The sequence below is a fragment of the Bufo bufo genome, chromosome 6, assembly GCF_905171765.1.
Source record: "Bufo bufo chromosome 6, aBufBuf1.1, whole genome shotgun sequence".
NCBI classification, from domain to species: domain Eukaryota; kingdom Metazoa; phylum Chordata; class Amphibia; order Anura; family Bufonidae; genus Bufo; species Bufo bufo.
In genome coordinates, this window is record NC_053394.1 from 24,946,296 (window position 1) to 24,973,782 (window position 27,487).

General features: G+C 41.2%; 1 protein-coding gene across 1 annotated transcript; it reads right to left on the reverse strand.

The window, feature by feature from the left end:
• On the reverse strand, positions 1–26,056 carry GPR162 (G protein-coupled receptor 162). Its single transcript, XM_040437983.1, has 4 exons — positions 25,217–26,056; positions 3,877–4,063; positions 1,635–1,819; positions 1–657 (listed from the first exon to the last, which is right to left on the reverse strand). Exons 1-4 carry the CDS (start codon positions 26,054–26,056, stop codon positions 130–132), a joined length of 1,740 nt encoding a protein of 579 aa, XP_040293917.1. The 3' UTR covers positions 1–129.
• Positions 26,057–27,487: the final 1,431 nt, after the last annotated feature.

The window sequence follows — 27,487 nt, forward strand, 5'->3', positions numbered from 1 at the left end:
TTTGCCCTCTCACAAACAGCAGATTTGCCTGAGAACAGATTGAAAGGGAGGGTCCATGTGCAGCCCCTTCACAGTCCAGGGGGGACTGATACAAAGGAGGTAAATGTGATAGACCCTGTACACTCTTCTTTATGAAGCTCCGACTTTGTACCCCCTTTCAGATAAAGACAACTTACGGGTTTCAGGTATAACAAGTGGGGGGCTACAAAGGGATAGACGTCTCTCTCCCAAGCCTGCCAAAGACATTCCTCCCTCTAGTCCCTTCTTTGGGTATGGAGAGGATCTTGGGGTTGCGCGAACTCTGTGCGGTGTCCCAAGAGGTGAAGGACAAGGAGTATCATCAATAAAGGCAGTGATTTCATCTCGGAAGAAGGAGTTGTGGATGCCACTTCCCATTACTGACGGACCTCCCATCCCTCCTTGCAAGAACTGGTGCAGGCTGCTCAGACCATCATCTACTTCTCTTCGAGCTGGAAGCTGGTGGCGACCCCAAGGTTGCATGTCATAACCTCGTCGAGGGGTGGAAGGGCTTCCTCCCCGAACAGATCCAGGTCCTCCTCTTATATCATCCGAGGAAGACCACCTGAGCAAGAGTGGTGAGGAGCGAGGAGGAAACAGGTCCATTTCATCATGGGACATCCTTCGGGAGAGAGGAACCTGAGCAGATAGAACAAAACAGTCAACATGGGTCTCAGGAATCCACTGTGTCAGACAAGTTGGTACTGGAGAGGGTCACTCAATTCACTGGGAACAACTGGGAGACCTTCAAGCCAATTCCCTACCCTTTGGTCTCAGTAGGAACCACAGCTCTGGAGCACAGACTGAGAAAAACTGAGCAGACTCAATGTAGGCTTCATAGGTATAGATATATAGGTCATGTGCATGGGGAACTTATGGTTCCATACAGACCTATAGGTACTTGATGTTCTGCCATATGGCGTCCTGTGACAAACTGGATGACCTCCCAGACCCTCCACTCACCAAGACACACGATGAAGTGAACCCCAGCAGACGACCTACACCACCCAATATTATATAGTGCTGTATGTTGGTATTATTTGGAAATCAAATTGCACTATTATATGGTAACTATATGGCGGTATTATGTGGGATCTTTACTTGAGCACTATAACACGGTATTACGTGGTCTTTGTATGGCAAAGATTATTACCCACGGAAGAACAACTGACGAAATGGCTTTGCTTGATGGCCAGGGCCCCAAACCCTCTGTATTGTACTGACCTACCTTATGGAAGTACTCTCCCCTAGAAGCTATCCATGATCTGGATCTACCAATACCGTCTATGCTCATCTGCAGGTCACATTCCACAATCCTAGGAGGCCCAACCTCTTTTAACCCTTGTGCACATGGCGAAGTAGACTATTATGGCTGTGTGCCGCCATATGTAGACCTGTATTATGTACTGGAAGCAATGCTTCTATTTCTGTAATGGGGCAGATGTCACATGAGATTGGATTCCTTTGGAGGTACAGTGCAGAGGTTATAGATTTCTGCTGGTGCCATATTACAGATACACTTTACAGTCCCCTTGGGCTCTGAAAAACAAGGCAATGTCCTGGGTATGTGGGTGATGGGTACTGCTGGCAGATGTTATCAGGTAGGCAGAAGTCACCTGGTGTCGGTGCACCTGCAGGTACTGGCTCCGGTCTGTGGGCAAAAGCACATGCCTCACAGGCAGAAATTTTCCATCTCGCAGATCTCCTCCCAGGTAATGTGGAGGTCTCTTTATCGCTACGCCATTGGAGTCAAAGCGAACTTCACACAGACGGCCATCTGCAAAGTCATCGCGACCGCTGTCTGTAAGATTAACAGTAATAACAAATCCCACTGAAGAAAAGAGACTCACAATAGTATATCATATACTAATTGTATCATGTATTATACTCCACAGCTGCACTCACTATTTTGCTGGTGGAATCACTGTGTACATACATTACTTATCCTGTACTGATCCTGAGTTACATCCTGTATTATACTCCAGAGCTGCACTCACTATTCTGCTGGTGCAGTCACTGTGTACATACATTACTTATCCTGTACTGATCCTGAGTTACATCCTGTATTATACTCCAGAGCTGCACTCACTATTCTGCTGGTGCAGTCAATGTGTACACACATTACATTACTTATCCTGTACTGATCCTGAGTTACATCCTGTATTATACTCCAGAGCTGCACTCACTATTCTGCTGGTGGAGTCACTGTGTACATACATTACATTACTTATCCTGTACTGATCCTGAGTTACATCCTGTATTATACTCCAGAGCTGCACTCACTATTCTGCTGGTGGAGTCACTGTCTACATACATTACATTACTTATCCTGTACTGATCCTGAGTTACATCCTGTATTATACTCCAGAGCTGCACTCACTATTCTGCTGGTGGAGTCACTGTGTACATACATTACATTACTTATCCTGTACTGATCCTGAGTTACATCCTGTATTATACTCCAGAGCTGCACTCACTATTCTGCTGGTGCAGTCACTGTGTACATACATTACTTATCCTGTACTGATCCTGAGTTACATCCTGTATTATACTCCAGAGCTGCACTCACTATTCTGCTGGTGGAGTCACTGTGTACATACATTACATTACTTATCCTGTACTGATCCTGAGTTACATCCTGTATTATACTCCAGAGCTGCACTCACTATTCTGCTGGTGGAGTCACTGTGTACATACATTACTTATCCTGTACTGATCCTGAGTTACATCCTGTATTATACTCCAGAGCTGTACTCACTATTCTGCTGGTGGAGTCACTGTGTACATACATTACTTATCCTGTACTGATCCTGAGTTACATCCTGTAATATACTCCAGAGCTGCACTCACTATTCTGCTGGTGCAGTCACTGTGTACATACATTACTTATCCTGTACTGATCCTGAGTTACATCCTGTAATATACTCCAGAGCTGCACTCACTATTCTGCTGGTGGAGTCACTGTGTACATACATTACTTATCCTGTACTGATCCTGAGTTACATCCTGTATTATACTCCAGAGCTGCACTCACTATTCTGCTGGTGCACTCACTGTGTACATACATACATTACTTATCCTGAACTGATCCTGAGTTACATCCTGTATTATACTCCAGAGCTGCACTCACTATTCTGCTGGTGCAGTCACTGTGTACATACATTACTTATCCTGTACTGATCCTGAGTTACATCCTGTATTATACTCCAGAGCAGCACTCACTATTCTGCTGGTGGAGTTACTATGTACATACATTACTTATCCTGTACTAATCCTGAGTTACATCCTGTATTATACTCCAGAGCTGCACTCCTAATTCTGCTGGTGGAGTTGCTAACATGGGTCTTTGGTCCTGAGTGCATACAAGATTAGCATAGAGGGTTACCACCAAAGATTTTAGGCTCTGCCCACATGAATGTTATTAAGCCTTCTTGGGGGCTAAGTCACTTTTGAAGGTAAGCAGGGGCGTAGATAGGGGGGAGGGGGGGGGGGGGTTGGTGAAGTGGTAGCAACTGCACCAAACCCAGGTGCCTGTGGAAAGGGGGTGAATGCCCCTCTCCACATGGAAAGACACCCTTACTATTGCCTGTTGCAGATCTATGGACTGCAGAATTTCAAATGCAGAAAGCAGGCTGTGGGTTACAACAGCTGGAGCTTTCTTACCGGTTGTTGTAACTTGATGCAGGCTGCACAGCGTCATGGCTTCCATTATAAGAAGTCCTGGCGCCCAGAGCCTTCTATAAAAGTCACACTGGTGCCACTCTTGGCATATTAGGCTGATCCCTAACAACTCAGTCCTAATCTCCATTTGCATTTACTACCTATAGAAAATGACTTACTAGAAATGATTAGTCTCACCTTCATCCCCACTGTCAGACAGCATGGAGGCGCAGTGCTCCCAAACGGTGCGTAGGTCAGCGCGGTACCGGGCGCAGGACCAGATAAATGATGGAAGCAAAAGAGTCTGCGCCATTGAACACCACAGCACACACAGAACCATCCATGGTGGAGCGCTGTCATAACGAAGACTTACAAAACTCACCACCTACAACAAAAGGAAACATGAACAAAAACATTTCAACATCTCTAGAAAGATTAATACAAAAAATTCAATAAAGGCCTCTTGGACATGAACGTATTTTGATTCCACGTCCGATCAGTATTTTTTTGCGAACCATATACGGAACCATTAATTTCAATGGGTCCGCAAAAAAAACAGAAGTTACTCTGTGTGCATTCCGTTTCCGTATTTCCGTTCCGCGAAAAAAAGAACATTTCCTATTATCGTCCGCATTATGGACAAGGATAGTACTGTTCAATTAGGGTCCAGCTGTTCCGTTCCACAAAATACGGAATGCACACGGATGTGATCGGTATTTTTTGCGGATTGCAAAATACATACGGTTGTGTGCAAGAGGCCTAAGATGTACAATAAAAGCATAACGCAGTTCTGTCTTGTAACCTGAAGGTGTCACTGTGGTTTTCTTGTAAAGCCCTTCTTTTGGCAATAATATTGTTAACACAGTCTATAAAAAAGGCAACAACTAAATTACTTAGTGTAATTGCACTTTACTGCTGGAGTCTTCGTTTCCATGTCTGCGGTAATTGAAAAGTCTCATAAATAATTTAGTAAATAAAAAGTAAAAAAGTAAACAATTAAGCTCAATATCATTCATGTACAGCCTCAAATTAAGTACATTTTTGTATAAAAGTGTCTTGCATAATTAAAAACAGAGTTCTGGAAGTTCTTAGGACTAAACATGCTTTCCAATACTGCACCATGTACACGAATATAACTACTATAATACTGCTCCTATATACAAGAATATAACTACTATAATACTGCTCCTATGTACAAGAATATAACTACTATAATACTGCTCCTATGTACAAGAATATAACTACTATAATACTGCCCCTATGTACAAGAATATAACTACTATAATACTGCTCCTATATACAAGAATATAACTACTATAATGCTGCTCCTATGTACAGGAATATAACTACTATAATACTGCCTCCTATGTACAAGAATATAACTACTATAATACTGCCCCTATGTATAAGAATATAACTACTATAATACTGCTCCTATGTACAAGAATATAACTACTATAATACTGCCTCCTATGTACAAGAATATAACTACTATAATACTGCCTCCTATGTACAAGAATATAACTACTATAATACTGCCTCCTCTGTACAAGAATATAACTACTATAATAATGCTCCTATGTACAAGAATATAACTACTATAATACTGCTCCTCTGTACAAGAATATAACCACTATAATACTGCTCCTATGTACAAGAATATAACTACTATAATACTGCTCCTATGTACAAGAATATAACTACTATAATACTGCCTCCTATGTACAAGAATATAACTACTATAATACTGCTTCCTATGTACAAGAATATAACTTCTATAATACTGCCTCCTATGTACAAGAATATAACTACTATAATACTGCTCCTATGTACAAGGATATAACTACTATAATACTGCCTCCTATGTACAAGAATATAACTACTATAATACTGCCTCCTATGTACAAGAATATAACTACTATAATACTGCCTCCTATGTACAAGAATATAACTACTATAATACTGCTCCTATGTACAAGAATATAACTACTATAATACTGCCTCCTATGTACAAGAATATAACTACTATAATACTGCTCCTCTGTACAAGAATATAACCACTATAATACTGCTTCTATGTACAAGAATATAACTACTATAATACTGCTCCTATGTACAAGAATATAACTACTATGATACTGCTCCTATGTACAAGAATATAACTTCTATAATACTGCCTCCTATGTACAAGAATATAACTACTATAATACTGCTCCTATGTACAAGAATATAACTACTATAATACTGCCTCATATGTACAAGAATATATCTACTATAATACTGCCTCCTATGTACAAGAATATAACTACTATAATACTACCTCCTATGTACAAGAATATAACTACTATAATACTGCTCCTATGTACAAGAATATAACTACTATAATACTGCTCCTCTGTACAAGAATATAACCACTATAATACTGCTTCTATGTACAAGAATATAACTACTATAATACTGCTCCTATGTACAAGAATATAACTACTATGATACTGCTCCTATGTACAAGAATATAACTTCTATAATACTGCCTCCTATGTACAAGAATATAACTACTATAATACTGCTCCTATGTACAAGAATATAACTACTATAATACTGCCTCATATGTACAAGAATATATCTACTATAATACTGCTCCTATGTACAAGAATATAACTACTATAATACTGCCTCCTATGTACAAGAATATATCTACTATAATACTGCTCCTATGTACAAGAATATAACTACTATAATACTGCCTCATATGTACAAGAATATATCTACTATAATACTGCTCCTATGTACAAGAATATAACTACTATAATACTGCTCCTATGTACAAGAATATAACTACTATAATACTGCCTCCTATGTACAGGAATATAACTACTATAATACTGCTCCTATGTACAAGAATATAACTACTATAATACTGCTCCTATGTACAGGAATATAACTACTATAATACTGCTCCTATGTACAAGAAAATAACTACTATAATACTGCTCCTATTACAAGAATATAACTACTATAATACTGATCCTATGTACAAGAATATAACTACTATAATACTGCTCCTATGTACAAGAATATAACTATTATAATACTGCTCCTATGTGCAAGAATATAACTACTATAATACTGGTCCTATGTACAAGAATATAACTACTATAATACTGCCTCCTATGTACAAGAATATAACTACTATAATACTGCCTCCTATGTACAAGAATATAACTACTATAATACTGCACCATGTACAAGAATATAACTACTATAATACTGCTCCTATGTCCAAGAATACAACTACTATAATACTGCTCCTATGTACAGGAATATAACTACTATAACACTGCCTCCTATGTACAATACTATAACTACTATAATACTGCCCCCTATGTACAAGAATATAACTACTATAATACTGCTCCTATGTACAAGGATATAACTACTATAATACTGCTCCTATGTACAATAATATAACTACTATAATACTGCTACTATGTACAAGAATATAACTACTATAATACTGCACCATGTACAAGAATATAACTACTATAATACTGCTACTATGTACAAGACTATAACTACTATAATACTGCTCCTATGTACAAGAATATAACTACTATAATACTGCCTCCTATGTACAAGAATATAACTACTATAATACTGCTCCTATGTACAAGAATATAACTACTATAATACTGCTCCTATGTACAAGAATATAACTACTATAATACGGCTCCTATGTACAAGAATATAACTACTATAATACGGCTCCTATGTACAAGAATATAACTAGTATAATACTGCTCCTATGTACAAGAATATAACTACTATAATACTGCTCCTATGTACTAGAATATAACTACTATAATACTGCCTCCTATGTACAAGAATATAACTACTATAATACTGCCTCCTATGTACAAGAATATAACTACTATAATACTGCTCCTATGTACTAGAATATAACTACTTTCCTGATCGTCCTTGGCAGCACATAACGAATCGGTTAAGTCCCCTAGGACAATTTGGAAATTTGGATAGAGACACCTTATAAAGCAATAAACTTAATTAATTGACTATTTAACAGGCCATATAAGGCTACACAGAACACCAGAGACTCGTATTTTTGTATTCTCTAGGTACTAGATGGATACGGTGTTACCTTCCAGCATAACTACCCGATCCCTTCCAGGTCGCATACAGGTTTGCCTGTCCCTCAACCTGATGGTGGAACGGACGCACCTCCCCTGTGTATTCCTACAGTGCTCCGATCCACACGCCGTTGATTTTTTCGGCTACTGAAGGAACTTAGGCTACATGCACATGACCGTATGTGTTTTGCGGTCCGCAAATTGCGGATCCGAAAAAGAAAAACGGATGACGGTTTCGTTTTTTTTGCGGATCCATTGTAATAATGCCTATACTTGTTCGCAAACTAGAAAAAATTAGGACATGCACTATTTTTTTTGCGAAGCTACGAAACGGACATACTGATGCGGACAGCACTTTTTTGCGGACCCATTGAAATGAATCCTGTAAAAAGAAAAGAAAAAAAGAAAAACTAGAGATCGTTTTTGTCAAAAGTGTGAACAGCCTTTCCCTGACGAAATAACTGCCGATATGTGCACGAACTGCATGTCTCCTGCTGCATCTGTCCAGTCGGGGAATATGGACTTTATTATGTGGTTTAAAAATCAACTGACCTCAAGTCAGCGGATACGAAGCCAAGACATTCTAATAGATCTCCTCCACCACCATTGATTTCATCCTGACGAGGAGCGCCTGTCCGAGGGTGAAGTTATATCCGATGTTTCTGTTAAGGATCCTGATGAATATTATATTTGGCTTAAGGATAAAATTCCTGATCTGATTAAATCTGTAAAACGGACATTAGAGTCTGATAGAGATACTTCTGGGAAGTCTAAATCAGATAAACTTTTTTATTTTCCAAAAACCAAGGGAAGTACGTTACCCCGTCATCTGGTCCTTACTCAATGGATCAGACAGGACTGGGATAAGTCTGACAAAAAACCCATCACAGGATCCAGGCGAAAATCCATATATAAACTGGATGAAAAATTTCTCAGTACCTAAGGTTGATTTAGCAGTTGTTCACCTGTCTAATAAAGTTATATTTCCTTCAGACGAGGCATCCCTTATTAAAGATCCTATGGATCGGAAAATTGAGTCTTTTTATTAAAAAGAGATTATGCATCCACTTCGGCGGCCTGTGTGGCTGGGTTATCATCCGTACCCGTAGCCAGGGCTTTAAGAATTTGACCTGGAGGAGGAAGTGGCTAGAGAAGACATTTTAAAAAGCCTTCCAGTGATTAAAGCTGCTTCAGAATTTTTATGTGATGCTCCGCTTGATATTGCAAAATTTTCAGCCAACTCCTTGGCTCCTATTATGCGGCAAGAAGAGCACTCTGGATAGACGAATGGTCAGGAGATACATTGTCAAAAAAATCACTTTTGCAATCTTCCCTTCCAGCCAACCTCGCTGTTTGGTCCCCAGTTAGATAAAATCCTTGAGTCCCTGAATGAGGGGAAGGGCTCAGTATTTCCAGATTCTAAAAAGAAAACCTCCTTCAGGTCCTTTCGTTCCCAAAGAAAGAGATCGCCTAGATTCAGAAATAGACAGCAGTTCAGACAAAGATCTGTTCGTGGCAAACAGGAGAGATGTGAATATAAAAAGAAACCTAATCTGTTTGGAATGCCGCACTTTGCTATTTCACGAATTGTATATTTGTAAAACGTAATAAAAAATATTGAAAAGAAAAAAAAGAAACCTAATCAAAAGTTTGAGTTTATTATGACGCCAACATACAGCCAAGAGTTGGCGCAAGATTGAAACAGTTTTCACGCGTTTGGTCTCTCACATCTACAGATGCCTGGGTCATTTCTACCATCAAAAATGGATATGGCCTAGAGTTCGCTTTCCTTCCTCCAGATCGATTTTGTCTAAGCGACCCCCAAAGATCTGGTCGTCTTTCATCTTCTTCAGGATTTTATCCAGAAAGGCGCGCTAGAACCAGTGCCTCTGAAGGAACAGTTCAAAGGCGTATACTCCAAAGTGTTTCCTGTATCTATGCCAGAAAGAAAATGGAGACTGATAATCGATCTAACTTTCCTGAACAAGTTCTTAGTGAAAAAGAAGTTCAAAATGGAATCAATAAGGTCGGTCCTAATGATCCTGAAAAAAGATTATTATATGGCGTCTGCATATTCCGATTCACCCCAGTCACAGAAGGTTTCTGAGCAGGGGCGGACACAGACAGCAGAGGGCCCCTGTGCAAAGAATATGCCTGGGCCCCTCCACCCCCTATGCCAAATTCTCAACCTAACCCATTCCCTCCTAATATTACTTACAGCAATACAAAACATACAATGTAAGGCTACTTTCACACCCGCGGCACTACGATCCGTCCGGACACAAACCACAGCATGCAGCAGTTTAGATGTCCCGCTGATTCTCTGCATTTTTGCCAGATTGTGGCCGGATCTCTACCGTACCCCATTATAGTTATTGGGGCCGGCGGGCATTCCGTCTGCATCCAGCAGTGCCGGATCCAGTGACTGCTCTCAGCTGGAACAGCCGCCAGGATCACTATCGCAGATGTGAAAGTAGCCCAATATAGCACCACATACCTTGTACAGTACATCCAGTGACGTCTCCTTAGATCTTCTCTTTCCTCATCTTCTCCTTTCAGACCAGAACACCATGATGATTCCTTTCAGCCGTCTCTTCTCTCTGCAGAGTTTGACAGACATCTTAGTTTCCTACTTTTCCAACATCCTCCCACCTTCTGAACACCCCATCCTGGGCCCGCTGTGCTCCCCAGTACTATACTCCTATATATTGCCCCCAGTAGATGCCCCCATAGTGCTCCTCCCCCTGTTCCATGGTGCCTGACATAATGTGCCAGTATAAAATGCCCCTATTGAGTGCCCCAAGTAGATGCCCTGATAATGTTCCTCTCCCCCTTCCTCATAGTGCCCATATAATGTATGCCAGTATAAAATGCCACTATGGTACTCATCCCCACCCCCATATTGCACATATATTTTGTGCCAGTATAAAATGCCCCTATATAATGTCCCACAGCAGATACCCCCATAGTGCTCCTCTCCCCCACTTCTCCATAGTGCCCCCCATGTGTGACAGTATATAATGCCAATATATAGGGCCCCCAGTAGATGCCCCCATAGTGCTCCTCTCCCCCATGTGTGCCAGTAAATAGTGCTCCTCCCTCCCATGTGTGCCAGTAAATAATGCCCCCTAGTAGATGCCTCCATAGTGCTCCTCTCCCCCATGTGTGCCAGTAAATAATGCCCCCTAGTAGATGCCTCCATAGTGCTCCTCTCCCCCCATGTGTGCCAGTAAATAATGCCCCCTAGTAGATGCCTCCATAGTGCTCCTCTCCCCCCATGTGTGCCAGTAAATAATGCCCCCTAGTAGATGCCTCCATAGTGCTCCTCTCCCCCCATGTGTGCCAGTATAATGCCCCATAGTAGATGCCCCCATAGTGCTCCACTCCCCCCTTGCCCCTCACATACTTACTTCCATGACACTCTCAGTGAAGCAGTGAAGGCCTCTTCCGGCCTGTGTCCCGAGCTGTACGGCTGAGGCGGTGCGATGACGTCATCGCGCCGCCTGCACCGGCCTCTGCCTAGTGCCTGCAGCCTATCAGAGGAATGGGTAAGGAAAACAGCTCTCCCCTGCCCCGCTGCAGCATCCATCTGAATCGCTGTCCTGAGGACGGCGCTGAGGACGGCGATACAGATGAAAATAGAGATGAACGCTTCCACAATGGAAGCGCTCATCTCTCCCTGCCCTGCCACGGAACCTCTCACGGGCCCCCCTACTGCACTGGGCCCCTGTGCAGCCGTGGACCTTTACATCCGGGGGAATTGAGCCTAAATCCGACAGCATTCAACAACATTCTGTCTCGCTGGGAAAAGCCTTGGTTGGATGCCATGGCAACAGAAGAGAATACGAAGCTCAGTCAGTTCTGCTCCATTCATCAGTCCAGCCAGGCCATGGCAATGGACCATCTCTCAGTCAGCTGGGCGGAGGGCCTAATCGATGTATTTCCTCCAATCCCTCTCATACCAAAAGTCCTCAAGAAGATACGAGAAGATCGTGCACAGGTGATAGCAATTCTTCCATTCTGGCCTCGGAGGTCATGGTTCTCTATAGCCCTATGCCTTTCCAAAGGAAGAGTTTGGAAGATACCTCTCCGTCCGGATTTACTTCTCCAGAAAGGTATTTTCCACCACAATCCCAACAGTCTACAACTGGCGGCCTGGAAGCTGAGCTGCAGTCCTTAACGACATTAGGTTTTTCCTTAGAATTAGTCGATACCATGGTTGCTGCTCGTAAACCTTCTACTATAAAAATATATAACAGAATCTGGAAAACCTTTAGAGATTGGTGCCGTAGAAGCTCGGCTATGCCTGAAGATTTGAAGTCGGTCTTACACTTCCTTCAAGAAGGGTTTACAAAAGGTTTGAGAACAAATACTAGTTGCAATTACATCAGCCAGACGTGTTAGTGAATTGCAAGCCCTTTCATGTAAAGAGCCATATTTCTGGGTGATTGCACAATCCTACGAACTATGCCAGGGTCTCTCCGGAAAATTCCATCTGTGGTTAACATTAACCAAGAAATCTCTCTTCCAGTTCTTCATTCGAATCCTCTGGATCCAGTCAATTGCCACTTTTTGGACGTGAAAAGAGCATTTCTGGCTTATCACCAAGCTACCTCCGATTTTAGGAAATCGGAAGGTCTATTTTTACAAATTCAAGGGCCAAACAAAGGAAATAGAGCTAGCAAAGCAACACTAACTAGATGGATCAAGCGTTCAATTGAAGTAGCTTGCTCTGCATCTAAGCTGGTTTGCCCAATATCTCTAAAAGCGCACTCTACAAGATCCACGGCTTCCTCCTGGGCAGAATTGGCACAAGTTTCACTGGATCAAATATGTAGAGCAGCCACATGGTCTACCATTTCCACATTCATGAGGCACTACAGACTAGACATCTTGGCAGCTGAAGGGTCGACATTTGGCAAAAGAGTGCTCCAAGTTGCGGCCAGTGCTCCCTCCCAATGAGTACTGCTTATCAGGTCCCATTCGTTATGTGCTGCCAAGGACGATCAGGAAGAAGAAAATTTACTCACCGAAATTTTTGTTTCCTGGAAGGCAGCACAGCTTACCCTCCCTTATTAATAACATTATTGTTGCATACAAATACGAGGCTCTGGTGTTGTGTGTAGGCTTATATGGGCTGTTAAATAGTCAAATAATTAAAGGGGTTCTGCACTTTGTTTAAACTGATGATCTATCCTCTGGATAGATCATTAGCATCTGATCAGCGGGGGTCCGACACCCGGGACCCCCGCCGATCAGCTGCTTGAGAAGGCAGCGGCGCTCCAGCAGCACCGCGGCCTTCTCACTGTTTACCGCTGGTCCAGTGACGTCATGACTAGTATCAACTTGCCTGGGCGCGGCTAAGCTCTGTTCACTTGAATGGAGCTTAGCCCCGCCCAGGCCTTTGATACTAGTCATGACGTCACTGGGCCGGAGGTAAACAGTGAGAAGGCCGCGCCGCTGCTGGAGCGCCGCTGCCTTCTCAAACAGCTGATCCGCAGGGGTCCCTGATGTCGGACCCCCGCCGATCAGATGATGATGATCTATCCACTTAAAGGGGTTCTGCAAAATGCAGAACCCCTTTAAGTGTATTGCTTTATAAGATGTCTCTATCCTAATTGTACCTAGGGGACTTAACCCATTCGTTATGTGCTGCCTACGGACTCCAGGAAACAAAAAATTTTGTGAGTAAATTTTCATTATAATACTACTTCATATGTACAAGAATATAACTACTATACTACTGCTCCTATGTACAAGAATATAACTACTATAATACTGCCTCCTATGTACAAGAATATAACTACTATAATACTGCCTCCTATGTACAAGAATATAACTACTGTAATACTGCTCCTATGTACAAGAATATAACTACTATAATACTGCTCCTATGTACAAGAATATAACTACTATAATACTGCACCATGTACAAGAATATAACTACTATAATACTGCTCCTATGTACAAGAATATAACTACTATAATACTGCTCCTATGTACAGGAATATAACTACTATAATACTGCTTCTATGTACAAGAATATAACTACTATAATACTGCCTGCTATGTACAAGAATATAACTACTATAATACTGCTCCTATGTACAAGAATATAACTACTATAATACTGCACCATGTACAAGAATATAACTACTATAATACTGCCTCCTATGTACAAGAATATAACTACTATAATACTGCTCCTATGTACAAGAATATAACTACTATAATACTGCTCCTATGTACAAGAATATAACTACTATAATACTGCTCCTATGTACAAGAATATAACTACTGTAATACTGCTCCTATGTACAAGAATATAACTACTATAATACTGCTCCTATGTACACGAATATAACTACTGTAATACTGCTCCTATGTACAAGAATATAACTACTATAATACTGCTCCTATGTACAAGAATATAACTACTATAATACTGCCCCTATGTACAAGAATATAACTACTATAATACTGCCTCCAATGTACAAGTATATAACTACTATAATACTGCTCCTATGTACAAGAATATAACTACTGTAATACTGCTCCTATGTACAAAAATATAACTACTATAATACTGCTCCTATGTACAAGAATATAACTACTATAATACTGCTCCTTTGTACAAGAATATAACTACTATAATACTGCTCCTATATACAAGAATATAACTACTATAATACTGCTCCTATGTACAAGAATATAACTACTATAATACTGCCTCCTATGTACAAGAATATAACTACTATAATACTGCTCCTATGTACAAGAATATAACTACTATAATACTGCTCCTATGTACAAGAATATAACTACTATAATACTGCACCTATGTACAAGAATATAACTACTATAATACTGCTCCTATGTACAAGAATATAACTACTATAATACTGCCTCCAATGTACAAAAATATAACTAATATAATACTGCTCCTATGTACAAGAATATAACTACTATATTACTGCCTCCTATGTACAAGAATATAACTACTATAATACTGCACCTATGTACAAGAATATAACTACTATAATACTGCTCCTATGTACAAGAATATAACTACTATAATACTGCCTCCAATGTACAAAAATATAACTAATATAATACTGCTCCTATGTACAAGAATATAACTACTATAATACTGCCCCTATGTACAAGAATATAACTACTATAATACTGCTCCTATGTACAAGAATATAAATACTATAATACTGCCTCCTATGTACAAGAATATAACTACTATAATACTGCCTCCTATGTACAAGAATATAACTACTATAATACTGCTCCTATGTACAAGAATATAACTACTATAATACTGCTCGTATGTACAGGAATATAACTACTATACTACTGCTCCTATGTACAAGAATATAACTACTATAATACTGCTCCTATGTACAAGAATATAACTACTATAATACTGCTCCTATGTACAAGAATATAACTACTATAATACTGATCCTATGTACAAGAATATAACTACTATAATACTGCTCCTATGTACAAGAATATAACTACTATAATACTGCCTCCTATGTACAAGAATATAACTACTATAATACTGATCCTATGTACAAGAATATAACTACTATAATACTGCTCCTATGTACAAGAATATAACTACTATAATACTGCTCCTATGTACAAGAATATAACTACTATAATACTGCCTCTTATGTACAAGAATATAACTACTATAATACTGCTCCTATGTACAATAATATAACTACTATAATACTGCCCCCTATGTACAAGAATATAACTACTATAATACTGCTCCTATGTACAAGAATATAACTACTATAATACTGCCTCCAATGTACAAAAATATAACTAATATAATACTGCTCCTATGTACAAGAATATAACTACTATATTACTGCCTCCTATGTACAAGAATATAACTACTATAATACTGCACCTATGTACAAGAATATAACTACTATAATACTGCTCCTATGTACAAGAATATAACTACTATAATACTGCCTCCAATGTACAAAAATATAACTAATATAATACTGCTCCTATGTACAAGAATATAACTACTATAATACTGCCCCTATGTACAAGAATATAACTACTATAATACTGCTCCTATGTACAAGAATATAAATACTATAATACTGCCTCCTATGTACAAGAATATAACTACTATAATACTGCCTCCTATGTACAAGAATATAACTACTATAATACTGCTCCTATGTACAAGAATATAACTACTATAATACTGCTCGTATGTACAGGAATATAACTACTATACTACTGCTCCTATGTACAAGAATATAACTACTATAATACTGCTCCTATGTACAAGAATATAACTACTATAATACTGATCCTATGTACAAGAATATAACTACTATAATACTGCTCCTATGTACAAGAATATAACTACTATAATACTGCCTCCTATGTACAAGAATATAACTACTATAATACTGATCCTATGTACAAGAATATAACTACTATAATACTGCTCCTATGTACAAGAATATAACTACTATAATACTGCTCCTATGTACAAGAATATAACTACTATAATACTGCCTCTTATGTACAAGAATATAACTACTATAATACTGCTCCTATGTACAATAATATAACTACTATAATACTGCTCCTATGTACAAGAATATAACTACTATAATACTGCTCCTATGTACAAGAATATAACTACTATAATACTGCCTCTTATGTACAAGAATATAACTACTATAATACTGCTCCTATGTACAATAATATAACTACTATAATACTGCTCCTATGTACAAGAATATAACTACTATAATACTGCTCCTATGTACAAGAATATAACTACTATAATACTGCTCCTATGTACAAGAATATAACTACTATAATACTGCTCCTATGTCCAAGAATATAACTACTATAATACTGCTCCTATGTACAAGAATATACCTACTATAATACTGCTCCTATGTACAAGAATATAACTACTATAATACTGCTCCTATGTACAAGAATATAACTACTATAATACTGCTCCTATGTACAAGAATATAACTACTATAATACTGCTCCTATGTACAAGAATATAACTACTATAATACTGATCCTATGTACAAGAATATAACTACTATAATACTGCTCCTATGTACAAGAATATAACTACTATAATACTGCCTCCTATGTACAAGAATATAACTACTATAATACTGATCCTATGTACAAGAATATAACTACTATAATACTGCTCCTATGTACAAGAATATAACTACTATAATACTGCTCCTATGTACAAGAATATAACTACTATAATACTGCCTCTTATGTACAAGAATATAACTACTATAATACTGCTCCTATGTACAATAATATAACTACTATAATACTGCTCCTATGTACAAGAATATAACTACTATAATACTGCTCCTATGTACAAGAATATAACTACTATAATACTGCCTCTTATGTACAAGAATATAACTACTATAATACTGCTCCTATGTACAATAATATAACTACTATAATACTGCTCCTATGTACAAGAATATAACTACTATAATACTGCTCCTATGTACAAGAATATAACTACTATAATACTGCTCCTATGTACAAGAATATAACTACTATAATACTGCTCCTATGTCCAAGAATATAACTACTATAATACTGCTCCTATGTACAAGAATATACCTACTATAATACTGCTCCTATGTACAAGAATATAACTACTATAATACTGCTCCTATGTACAAGAATATAACTACTATAATACTGCTCCTATGTACAAGAATATAACTACTATAATACTGCTCCTATGTACAAGAATATAACTACTATAATACTGCTCCTATGTGCAAGAATATAACTACTATAATACTGCTCCTATGTACAAGAATATAACTACTATAATACTGCTCCTATGTACAATACTATAACTACTATAATACTGCTCCTATGTACAAGAATATAACTACTATAATGCTGCCTCCTATATACAAGAATATAACTACTATAATACTGCCCCCTATGTAGAAGTTCATACACGATGTGAAAATTCTATTATTTTACTGTAATCATGTAGACATTTCTCCAGGAGAATAGATTTGAATAGGGGAAGCAAGTTACACAGGATTTTACCTAAAGTGCCTTTCCTCTGGTTCGGAGCGCTGCAGGCGCCCGTTATATGAGCTGTGCTGGCGTCATTTGTGGCGTTAAGTACCCGCTGCACCTGGATACAACAATGTCTATTTCTGATGCATCGGTGGATTTACGTGATGGTTTACCATAGTGATCAATGGTCTCTATGGCAACTGACATTATAAATCCATTTGGCAGGTTGTTGACAGAAATATATCGCAGCCACAGTGTAAACGATATATTCAGGACATTGCTTCATAGGTGCCGTGCATAATAGGCTCCCTATGTCAACTCTTCCTGCAATGTCCTGCTGTGCCTCGAGCTAGATGCCAGGGTTTAGGGCTCATGCACATGACTGTCCGCAAAAATCGTATCCGCAAAAAATACGCGTGCATTCCGTATTTTATGGAACGGAACAGCTGGCACTGAACAGTCCTATCATTGTCCGTAATGCGGACATTAATAGGACATGTTCTATATCTTTGTGGAACAGACATACGGAAACGGAATGCACACGGAACAACTTTTGTTTTTTTTGCGGACCTATTTAAATGAATGGTTCCGCATTCAGTCCACAAAAAAAAAAAAAACAGAACAGACACGGAAAGAAAATACGTTCATGTGCATGAGCCCTTTTAGTGGAACTGAGTGGACCACTGTGGGATTCTATAGACTTAGGCGTCATCCACACGAACGTATTTTGTTTCCGTGTCCGTTCCATTTTTTTTTGCGGATAGGATGTGGACCAATTCATTTCAATGGGTTTTGCAAAAAATATGGTCAGCACACTGTGTGCTATCCGCATCCGTATGTCCGTTCTGTAGCGCCGCAAAACAGATAGAACGTGTCCTATTCTTGTCCTTTTTGTGGATCCGCAAAAAAAAACTGATGCAATACGGATGCCAATCGCAGTTCATATATATTTTTTGCAGATCCGTGTTTTATGGACCGCAAAACACATACGGTCATGTGAATGTAGCCTTAACCAGACATTTTTTTAACTTTTAGGTTGCCCACCAGACCTCCTGCGACCTGTCTATCCTCTGCTGTGGACAACCCCCTTAATACAAACCATGGAAGATAATAAGAACCCATCTTCCCGCCAGACTGCAGGGCATATTACCTCTCCTGGCCCCTCCAGGTGCCAGGGAATATTAATAAACCCCTCCCCACTCTATAGAAAGATGTTTCCTATTCCACCAGACACCAGGGAATGTTACCTAAATCCCCCACCCACTACACACCATGCGCCTATACACTGCCCCCATCAGAGCCCCGGAGTGTATTACCATCGCTTTTCCCACTAGACACCAGGGAATATTACCTAAACTTCTTGTCTACTCTACAATGGTGAACACTACTTAATCTCCTTCCAATCAGACCCCAGAAAATATTAGAACTTTGTTCCCACTGGACACCAGGGAACATTACCAACCCCCATTCACACTGCAAACCAAAGAATAGGACCCCCCCCCCCCCCCCCACCCAGAAACCTGTTAGTGTTACCAACCCTTCATCCTCAATAGATACAAAGGGATATGTTATGAAAATTCCCCCTTTCCACAGAACACCAAGTAACATCTAACGTTGCCATTACACACTTAAATAATATTACCAAACCTTTATAATTGTACTGCCCCTAATGCCTGCCCTCCAGACACTAAGTATTGAATTAAACACAGACCACCAGGGACAATATGAATATTATCCCCACACATTAGGGATGCCAGTTCTCTTCCCCGCCAGGCCCTTGGGAATTTTACTATGCCTACCCCTTTGCCCACCAGGCTCTAAACAATATAATGAACAATGCATACGCCACTGACCACCAGGAACAATGTGAATTTTATCCCCATAGAATAGCGATACTACTGTAATTCCTTCTTTTATCTCCTTTCCCACCAGACCTTTGGGAATATCACCACCCTACCAACCTACCCATCAGATGTTACGTAAAGCAAATATTCAATGCACCACTGACCAGCAGGGACAAGGTGAATATTATTTCCACAGATTAGGGATACCAATCCTTTTTCTTTTTTTCTTCCCACACCAGACCCTTGGGAATATTACTACTCCTACCCACCAGACATAAAGCTATACAGCAAACACTGAATATATACCACTGACCACCAGGGACAATGTGAATATTATTCCCACAGATTAGGGATACCAATCCCTTTTCTTTTCCTTCCCACACCAGACCCTTGGGAATATTACTACTCCTACGCACCAGACATAAAGCTTTACGGCAAACACTGAATGCACCACTGACCACCAGGGACAATGTGAATATTGCCCCCACAGATTTGTGAAACCAGTCTCCTCTTTTATTCTCTTTCCCACAACACCCTTAGGAATATTACCTTCCCCACCCTCCTGCTCACCAGACACTAAGTAATAAGGCACACATTGAAAGCACCACTGACTACCAGGGACAAGGTGAATATTATTCCCACAGATTAGGGACACAAATCCACTCTTTTATCTCTTTTCCACCAGACAGAGGTGGTGATATTCCCAAGTGTCTAGTGGAGAAGAGATAAAAGAGTGGATTTGTGTCCCTAATCTGTGGGGGCAATATTCACCTTGTCCCTGGTGGTCAGTGGTGCATTCAGTGTTTGCCGTATAGCTTTATGTCTGGTGCGTAGGAGTAGTAATATTCCCATGGGTATGGTGTAGGAAGGAAAAGAAAAGGGATTGGATTTGTGTCCCTAATCTGTGGGAATAATAGTCACATTGTCCCTGGTGGTCAGTGGTGCTTTCAATGTGTGTCTTATTACTTAGCGTCTGGTGAGCAGGAGCGTGGGGAAGGTAATATTCCCTTGGGTGGTAACATTCCCTTGGGAATATTACCACCTCTACCCACCTGTCCACAGTATAGTAACCGCTGAAGGCACCACTGACCTCCAGGGACGATGTGACTATACATCCTTGTGATTGATACTGCGGCCTCTGTCATGACTTTACATCTGCTTTAGGTTAAGGGCTTGTTTGATCAAGACGATATATACATATACTCGGGTATAAATATATCCTGAAGGGGGTCTGTCCCTCGTGCAGAGGGTCTTCCTCTCAGGCTTTGCATATAGAACATATAGTGACGGTACACGGAGCTTCCTGGCAATTACCGCAATGTAAAGCCGCTTGTCATGATTAGGGGGCAGGTTACATTTTGGGGGGCTCTTTCATTCTGTGTGTTGTTTTCGTGCGTCTATTTTGAGTTCCCCTCCTTACCGGCAATCAATGACTGTGCCGCCTGCAGGATCGCTTCCATCCATTACTATAAGGAGATTTACACCAGGAAATCAATGAACATTGTTCGCTCAATGAGGCACAAAACATAAAATCTACCGACAAACACGGATGAGGAATAACAGGATCCCGCCGCAGGAAAACGTGACATTTATGGCTAAAAGGGGTTTTATAGGGGTTGGAAACCCATTTCCACCCAATCAGGCAATTCTGGGTTAATAAGGCTTCACGGCGATAGCTGGATTCTTTGCGACTCTGGGGTCACGGTCGCGGCACACGTAAGAGCCGCATTGCGACCCCATTCATTTCTATGCTACTAGTGGGGGTGTCATGTGACTGGTTAGGCATTGTTTCAATGGATCCGCAACAAAAAAAACGGATGCAATACAGATGCCGCATGGATGTCATCCGTATTTTTGGCGGATCGCGAAACGCATATGGTCGCGTGTGAATGTTGCCAAATAGACATATATCAAACGTGAAGGACCTGGTGAGGGGTTCCGCTTAAAGGGATTTTTGTAAATAAAGCTGAATGATTAGACAACAAAAAATCCCTTCATTTTCTAATATTCCACAGTTCCTTATCACTTTCATGATCTCTGCTTGCTGTGAGTGAATGGAAACAGTGTTTACATTCAAAGACTCAAGACCTCACAGCTGGGAAACACATCAGCCACACCAATCTCTTGCTACAATGTATCAGTGCAGGTCAAATAACAGAGGACTGGATACAATTGTAGCAAAGTCCTTCAGCCTCTGGAAGGGAAAAGGTTTTTATTCACTGACAGCAAGTGGAGAGCTTAAAAAATGGATATCCTTATCACGCCAGGTACAGTGTAGTACATTTGTGGACCTGATACTGCGGCTTTACTTCCAATGTCCAGACCTAAATCTGTATTCCATCCGCCGCAGTAATAATCTGGCGTCGCGCTAACCTCGCCGTCGCATGTCAGGCTCAGGGCCGCTCATCCTGGATCAATCCTGCTACTCCCCAGCTGTAATTATACTACAACTCCCAGGAGGGTCTTTCAGGTCAAATATCTGTACTCCTCTGTCTGTAATGAAAGCGCCGACACTTAATAACTGAAGGGTTACAACAAGCACGCGGCACACGTGGGGTTAACGCTTCACAGCCGCAGCTGCCTCCGAACTGCTCATTAAGTGAAACAGATCATTACGTTAATTGTTAAAATAATTAACGTGACTGCGAGAAAGAACAGAGACATGAAGCAGGGAGGCATCCAGGGAAGACTGGCAGGACAGGAGGTATCTTCCGGAAGAGAGGGGCGCAGGTGTGAAGAGGTAAAGATAGAGAAAATGATAGGGGTGGTGCGGGGGAGGGACAGGTGCATGGGTGCTGCTCCAAAACAACGACGAGAGTATATTCACACGTGCAGGTTTGTATCACGTTTTGTTCCGGGTTGTTTTGTACAATCCCATTGGTGTTGACCTTTGAGGGCCATTATTTGAATCTAAATAGCTTAGAAATTGGTGATCCAAATTCTGGTTACCAGCTGCCACCCCTAGAGGGAGCTAACTGCATGCCGTCCATACATGACTCACCAGAATAAGCTCCCTCTAGTGGCTGCTGGAATTAAAGCACTTTAATATTTAGAGGGGTTTTCCAGGAGTAAAATATTGATCAGGAAGGGTCATCAATATCTGATTGTGGCGGTCCGATTCCCAGCACCCCCACCGATCAGCTGTTTGAAGAGGCTGTGGCGCTCTATTAAGTGCTGTGGACTCTTCCTAGGCCAGTGATATCACACGTGTGAAGGGGCCTGGGCTACAATACCAAGCAAAGCCGCTGTGTGGAGGCTGTGGCACTCTTCGACCCCTTCAAACAGCTGGTCGGCGTAGGGTGCAAGGAGTCGGATATTGATGGCCTATCTTGAGGAGAGCTCATCAATATTGTACTCCCAGAAATCTCTTTTAATTGTATGGATCTATACAGCTTGAATAATAGATCTACGTGCAGGGGGCGCCCTCTAGTGGTGGCTTCAGGCAGGGAGAACTCTATCGTTTATCTTTACAGCACTCTATCTCATCACATTACTGGTTCCCTCTGGGGCAAATCTTTATGACTGCGACCCTACAGCTTAGTGCTGGATCCATTTTAAAAAAAATAGGCATACCCGATATTTTTCCCGCAACATCCCCCCTCCACACAAGGAGAGTTCACTATGGAATCCATTTTTAAAGCATAAATGAGGCACCCTTGTCCCAAAGGTTTCCTCAGCCGCCTCCTACACCTCGTCCCGGCCCAGGACCCTGCGAATTAACCCCCATATACTGGCACTCATCTCCCAGAGTGATGCAAGACAATTAAAACGAGAAGTGTCAATTAAGAGAGATAGATTTGGATGGCGAATTATTGGAACGGGTGCGAGCTGGAAGCTCATTACTGGAGCGAAGGTGCCAAGAGGCGCACACGAGAGCGAAGCCGTGAGTGGGAAGAACATGGAAGCAGATTGTGTAAGAGAAGTGAGTAGGTGTTTAGAGGAAAAATACCAGTGAGAAGGTAGAGGCAGGAGGTTGGATCAAGCTGGACAGGGGCGTCGTTATAAGGGGCACAGACGTCGCCATCGCCGCCTGGTCCTGCCACCCGAGGAGCCCAAAGGTTCCTCCTCGGGACTTTTCAGGATGTAAAATGAGACGTCTTCACAAGACTGAGAAGCCCTCAAGAAAGTGCTTTTTGATATTATTGATTGTACACCTTTAGGCCATTTGCACATGTTGCGGAATACTTACGTTTTTTTCCTCGCGGATAAACTGCAGCATATTACAGTACCAGCAAAGTGAATGAGATGACACAAATCTCATGTGCACTTTGCATTTTTTTTTTTCTGTCCGGAAATTGACCTGCCAGGCGGATTTCAAAATAATTAGCATGTTAATTATGTTTGTGGTTTCAGCTGCGGATTTTACTTTTTCGGATGACGGGTGAGATCTGCGGCAGAACCGCATCAAATCTGCGCTAAAATCTACAATTAGACATATAAGGATTTAGGTGCGGATATGCTGCAGAAACAGACATAAATCTGCACGTGCGGACCTTATATGATGGAGTAGGTGAGTATTCAAACTGTATGCAAGGTGGGGCAGCATTATGTCAAGGGGACTCTGCGGGGGCACTTAGAAGGCATCACTCTGTGTGAGGGGCACTTTAGGGGGTATCATACTGTGTGGTGGGCACCAAGAAATGATCCTGCTGTGATGGGGGCTCTTAGGGAACATCCTACTGTGAGGAGGACACTTATGGGCATGACTGTGTAGGGGGCACTAAGTTGGCATTATATTGGGTGTAGGGCACTAAAGAGACATTATTACTGTCTGAAGGGGCATCACTATTGTGAGGTGGCACTAATGGGGCATCCTTACTATGTGAGGTGGCATAAGAGGGATTGGGTGGGATTAGAGGTATAGCTACACGTCACTGGTCTTTGTCCCTCCTCACAATTTTTTTTTTGCGTCTCGGACCCTCACCCGACAGGAAACCCAAGTACTTGAGTACCCCTGATATAGAGTATATCCACAAACACTGACACATTGTCAACAATAGTTACCTACAAAAAATTACTTATTACCTTCTGACACATTCTTCCCAATTCGTTAGAACACATTGTGTCAATTCATTTACAAAAACAATGGAAATGTGCAACATACTGTATGATAACAGTTCACACCTACACATCTACACCTAGCAAGAACACCGCGAAAAGCTCCTGATCTACTCACCAAGCATGTCCAAAGGGCTCCATTCACCCAACAGAGGCCAAAAGAGTGTTCTTTTGGCCTCCATCAGACCACATCCTTTTTTAGGGTATGGAATTGCATAGTAGACTACACTGTTCCATATACTGGTATATTATATGTGGTATACACATTTTTTACAGTGGAAGCCTATGGACAACACCATGATGTGTTGGATCAGGATCAGGGAAGAAATTCTATTGCATGGAAGAAAAACAAGACTGGTGAATATAAAAACATGAGACCCAATGCCCCCATCTCACCAATATGGGTAGCCCAGTCAGTGCATCATACAGCAGCACAATGCCCCCAACCAGTCCGGTGACCTGAGCTGCCGTCCTTGGTGATTCTGACCCATCCAATGATGAGCGTCTCTTTCCCTGAGCGTCCTGTACTACGATGGCTGGTACTTCCAGCATCCCTTCTGCCCCACCTTCCCCCGTCCCTCCTCTGTTCCCAGATGCAGGACAGCAGCAAGCGTGGTATATAGTCACTCCTAAACATCCAAGACCCGTGCCCACCCCACCTAACAATAGTAGCTGGAAGCACAGCCCGAAGCCCAATCCAATGCGACTAGCCAGGAAGTGGCAACCACGCGTGTAGAACCTGCGGGCATTGTCATGCCACCCAATGGATGGCAAGGTAGACAGCACAAAAGAAGCTGCCCAGATTCCGAGAGCCCCCTGCAAGGCCTGTCTTCGTGCACCACCCAACCTGTAACTAACAGGCCAGCGCACCATCCACATCCGATGATATGAAAGGCAGGCCACAGTCAAGCATGTGGACAGTGCAAGCGTGTAATATGTGGACACAAACACCTTGCACAAACCCTCATTCCACTCATAACCAGGAGAATGTCTTCTTCTCAGCTGCACCACAGAAAACAGTGATAGGGGTACAGCAGCCATGAGTAGATGTGTTCCCGCCAGCAAACAAAGGAGCAGTTCCAGAGGGCGAGGGCGCTGCCCGCTCCCACCTCGGCTGGCTAAACTCAAGATGCTCCATGCATTGGCAAGTAACGAGAGGGCACCACATGCCAGCCATGAGACAGAGTTGTTTTGATATAGCTCATCGGCCTCATCCTGATCAGAAGTCCGTGGCATTTTTTGGGCAAAATTTCTGATATTACGTTGTCAATTCCTTCTTGAATTTTTGTTCTTGGTTGCTCTTAGTTTTTGTTTTACCTTCTTTGAATTTTTTGGTAGACTGAAGTCTCAAGTTCCCAAATCTACTCCTTGTTCTTCTCTTTGCCACCTAAAATTGGACCACTTTTTGAAAATTCTCAAACCTCAATCTAAAATATTTTTAACCAGCCAAATGACTCTCTTAGTAGCCAAGTCTGTTACCACTCTTTGTCATTGTTCTCCTCATGTATCCAATAAACACCCTGTGCCTTTTTACTTTCATCAATATCTAATCTCTAGTCTTAGGCTTGCTCAGTCTTTAGGACCCTCTCCAGCCACTTACTTTGCCCAGCTGCCTATACTTTTTTGTTCCCACGGCCGACCTTGTTGCTCACCCTTCACACTACCTACACTTTAAAAAATCAATATAATTATTGGTTGATCTTCTTTATAAACTGCTCTCCAACCAAGTTGTCTTCTCCTCAATTTCCCACCTGTAGCTTCCTGAACTCTTTCCTTGACCAGTTCTTACAAGCCTTTTCTACCAAGACTCTTCTCTTGGTTTCTACTTTCTTTGCCCTTGGACTCCAGACAATTTCTGCTCTTGCTTTGAATCTTTCTTCCATTCACCCAACCACCCTCAGTCTCCAAGTGCCTTCAGTCCTTTAAAGGTCTCTCATGTCCTCCACTAGAGTGCCCGTGCATATATCAGTGTGTCCACCTCTTTGCAACTAGATGTCCCTGTGCTCTACCCTATGTTCGCCATCTCTTGGTTGATCAACTCTCCATGACTGGGTAGAAACAGTCAGTCTTGATCAGAAGGATTTTTTTAATTCGCTGTTTCGGTAGGTCAACTCCTTTTCCTTGCAATCTCTCTGTGCAGTCTCTTTCAGGGAGTGAGCACCTCCTTTTTCTCCACTGATCCCTGGTAGCGTCTTGGGAATTGCACACAGTCTTGCGATAATTGCAGTCACTCTCTGTTAGAGAGCTCATACCACTTCTGATGTTTGAAGTGGAATCCCCGAAGAACTTCTCCTGAGGGAAGACAGAGAAAAATATCATGACACTGCTTGTCAGTCTGTCTCTCTCCTTCTGATACAGATGATGGTGTACCGTAAGACTAAGTAATTATGCACTAAAGAGTACAAGCCGTACAGACATGAACACAATGACGGAACACGAAGCTGAATTCTGGGAAGGATTGAAATGGAGGGGTGACATATCGGGCCAGACTTTTCTGGTCCTGCTCATCCTAAAGGATTTTTTATTTATTTTTGGCTGACTCTCTTTTGCTCCAAGGAAGCATGTCTGGCAGTGTGGACCATAGCCTATTAGATCCTACCCAAAAACACAAGGTCTGTCTGCTTAGAGCTGGACTCCAATGATTAGATAGTGATGGTCTATCCTAAG

Coding starts and splice junctions, on each gene's coding strand:
- GPR162 (XM_040437983.1), bottom strand. CDS start 26,056: ATGCCACGGACTTCTGATCAGGATGAGGCCGATGAGCTATATCAAAAC. Junction 4,064..25,216: donor TGACTGGGCTACCCATATTG/GTGAGATGGGGG, acceptor CTTTTGTTGTAG/GTGGTGAGTTTTGTAAGTCT. Junction 658..1,634: donor TGCAGGTGCACCGACACCAG/GTGACTTCTGCC, acceptor CTATCTGCTCAG/GTTCCTCTCTCCCGAAGGAT.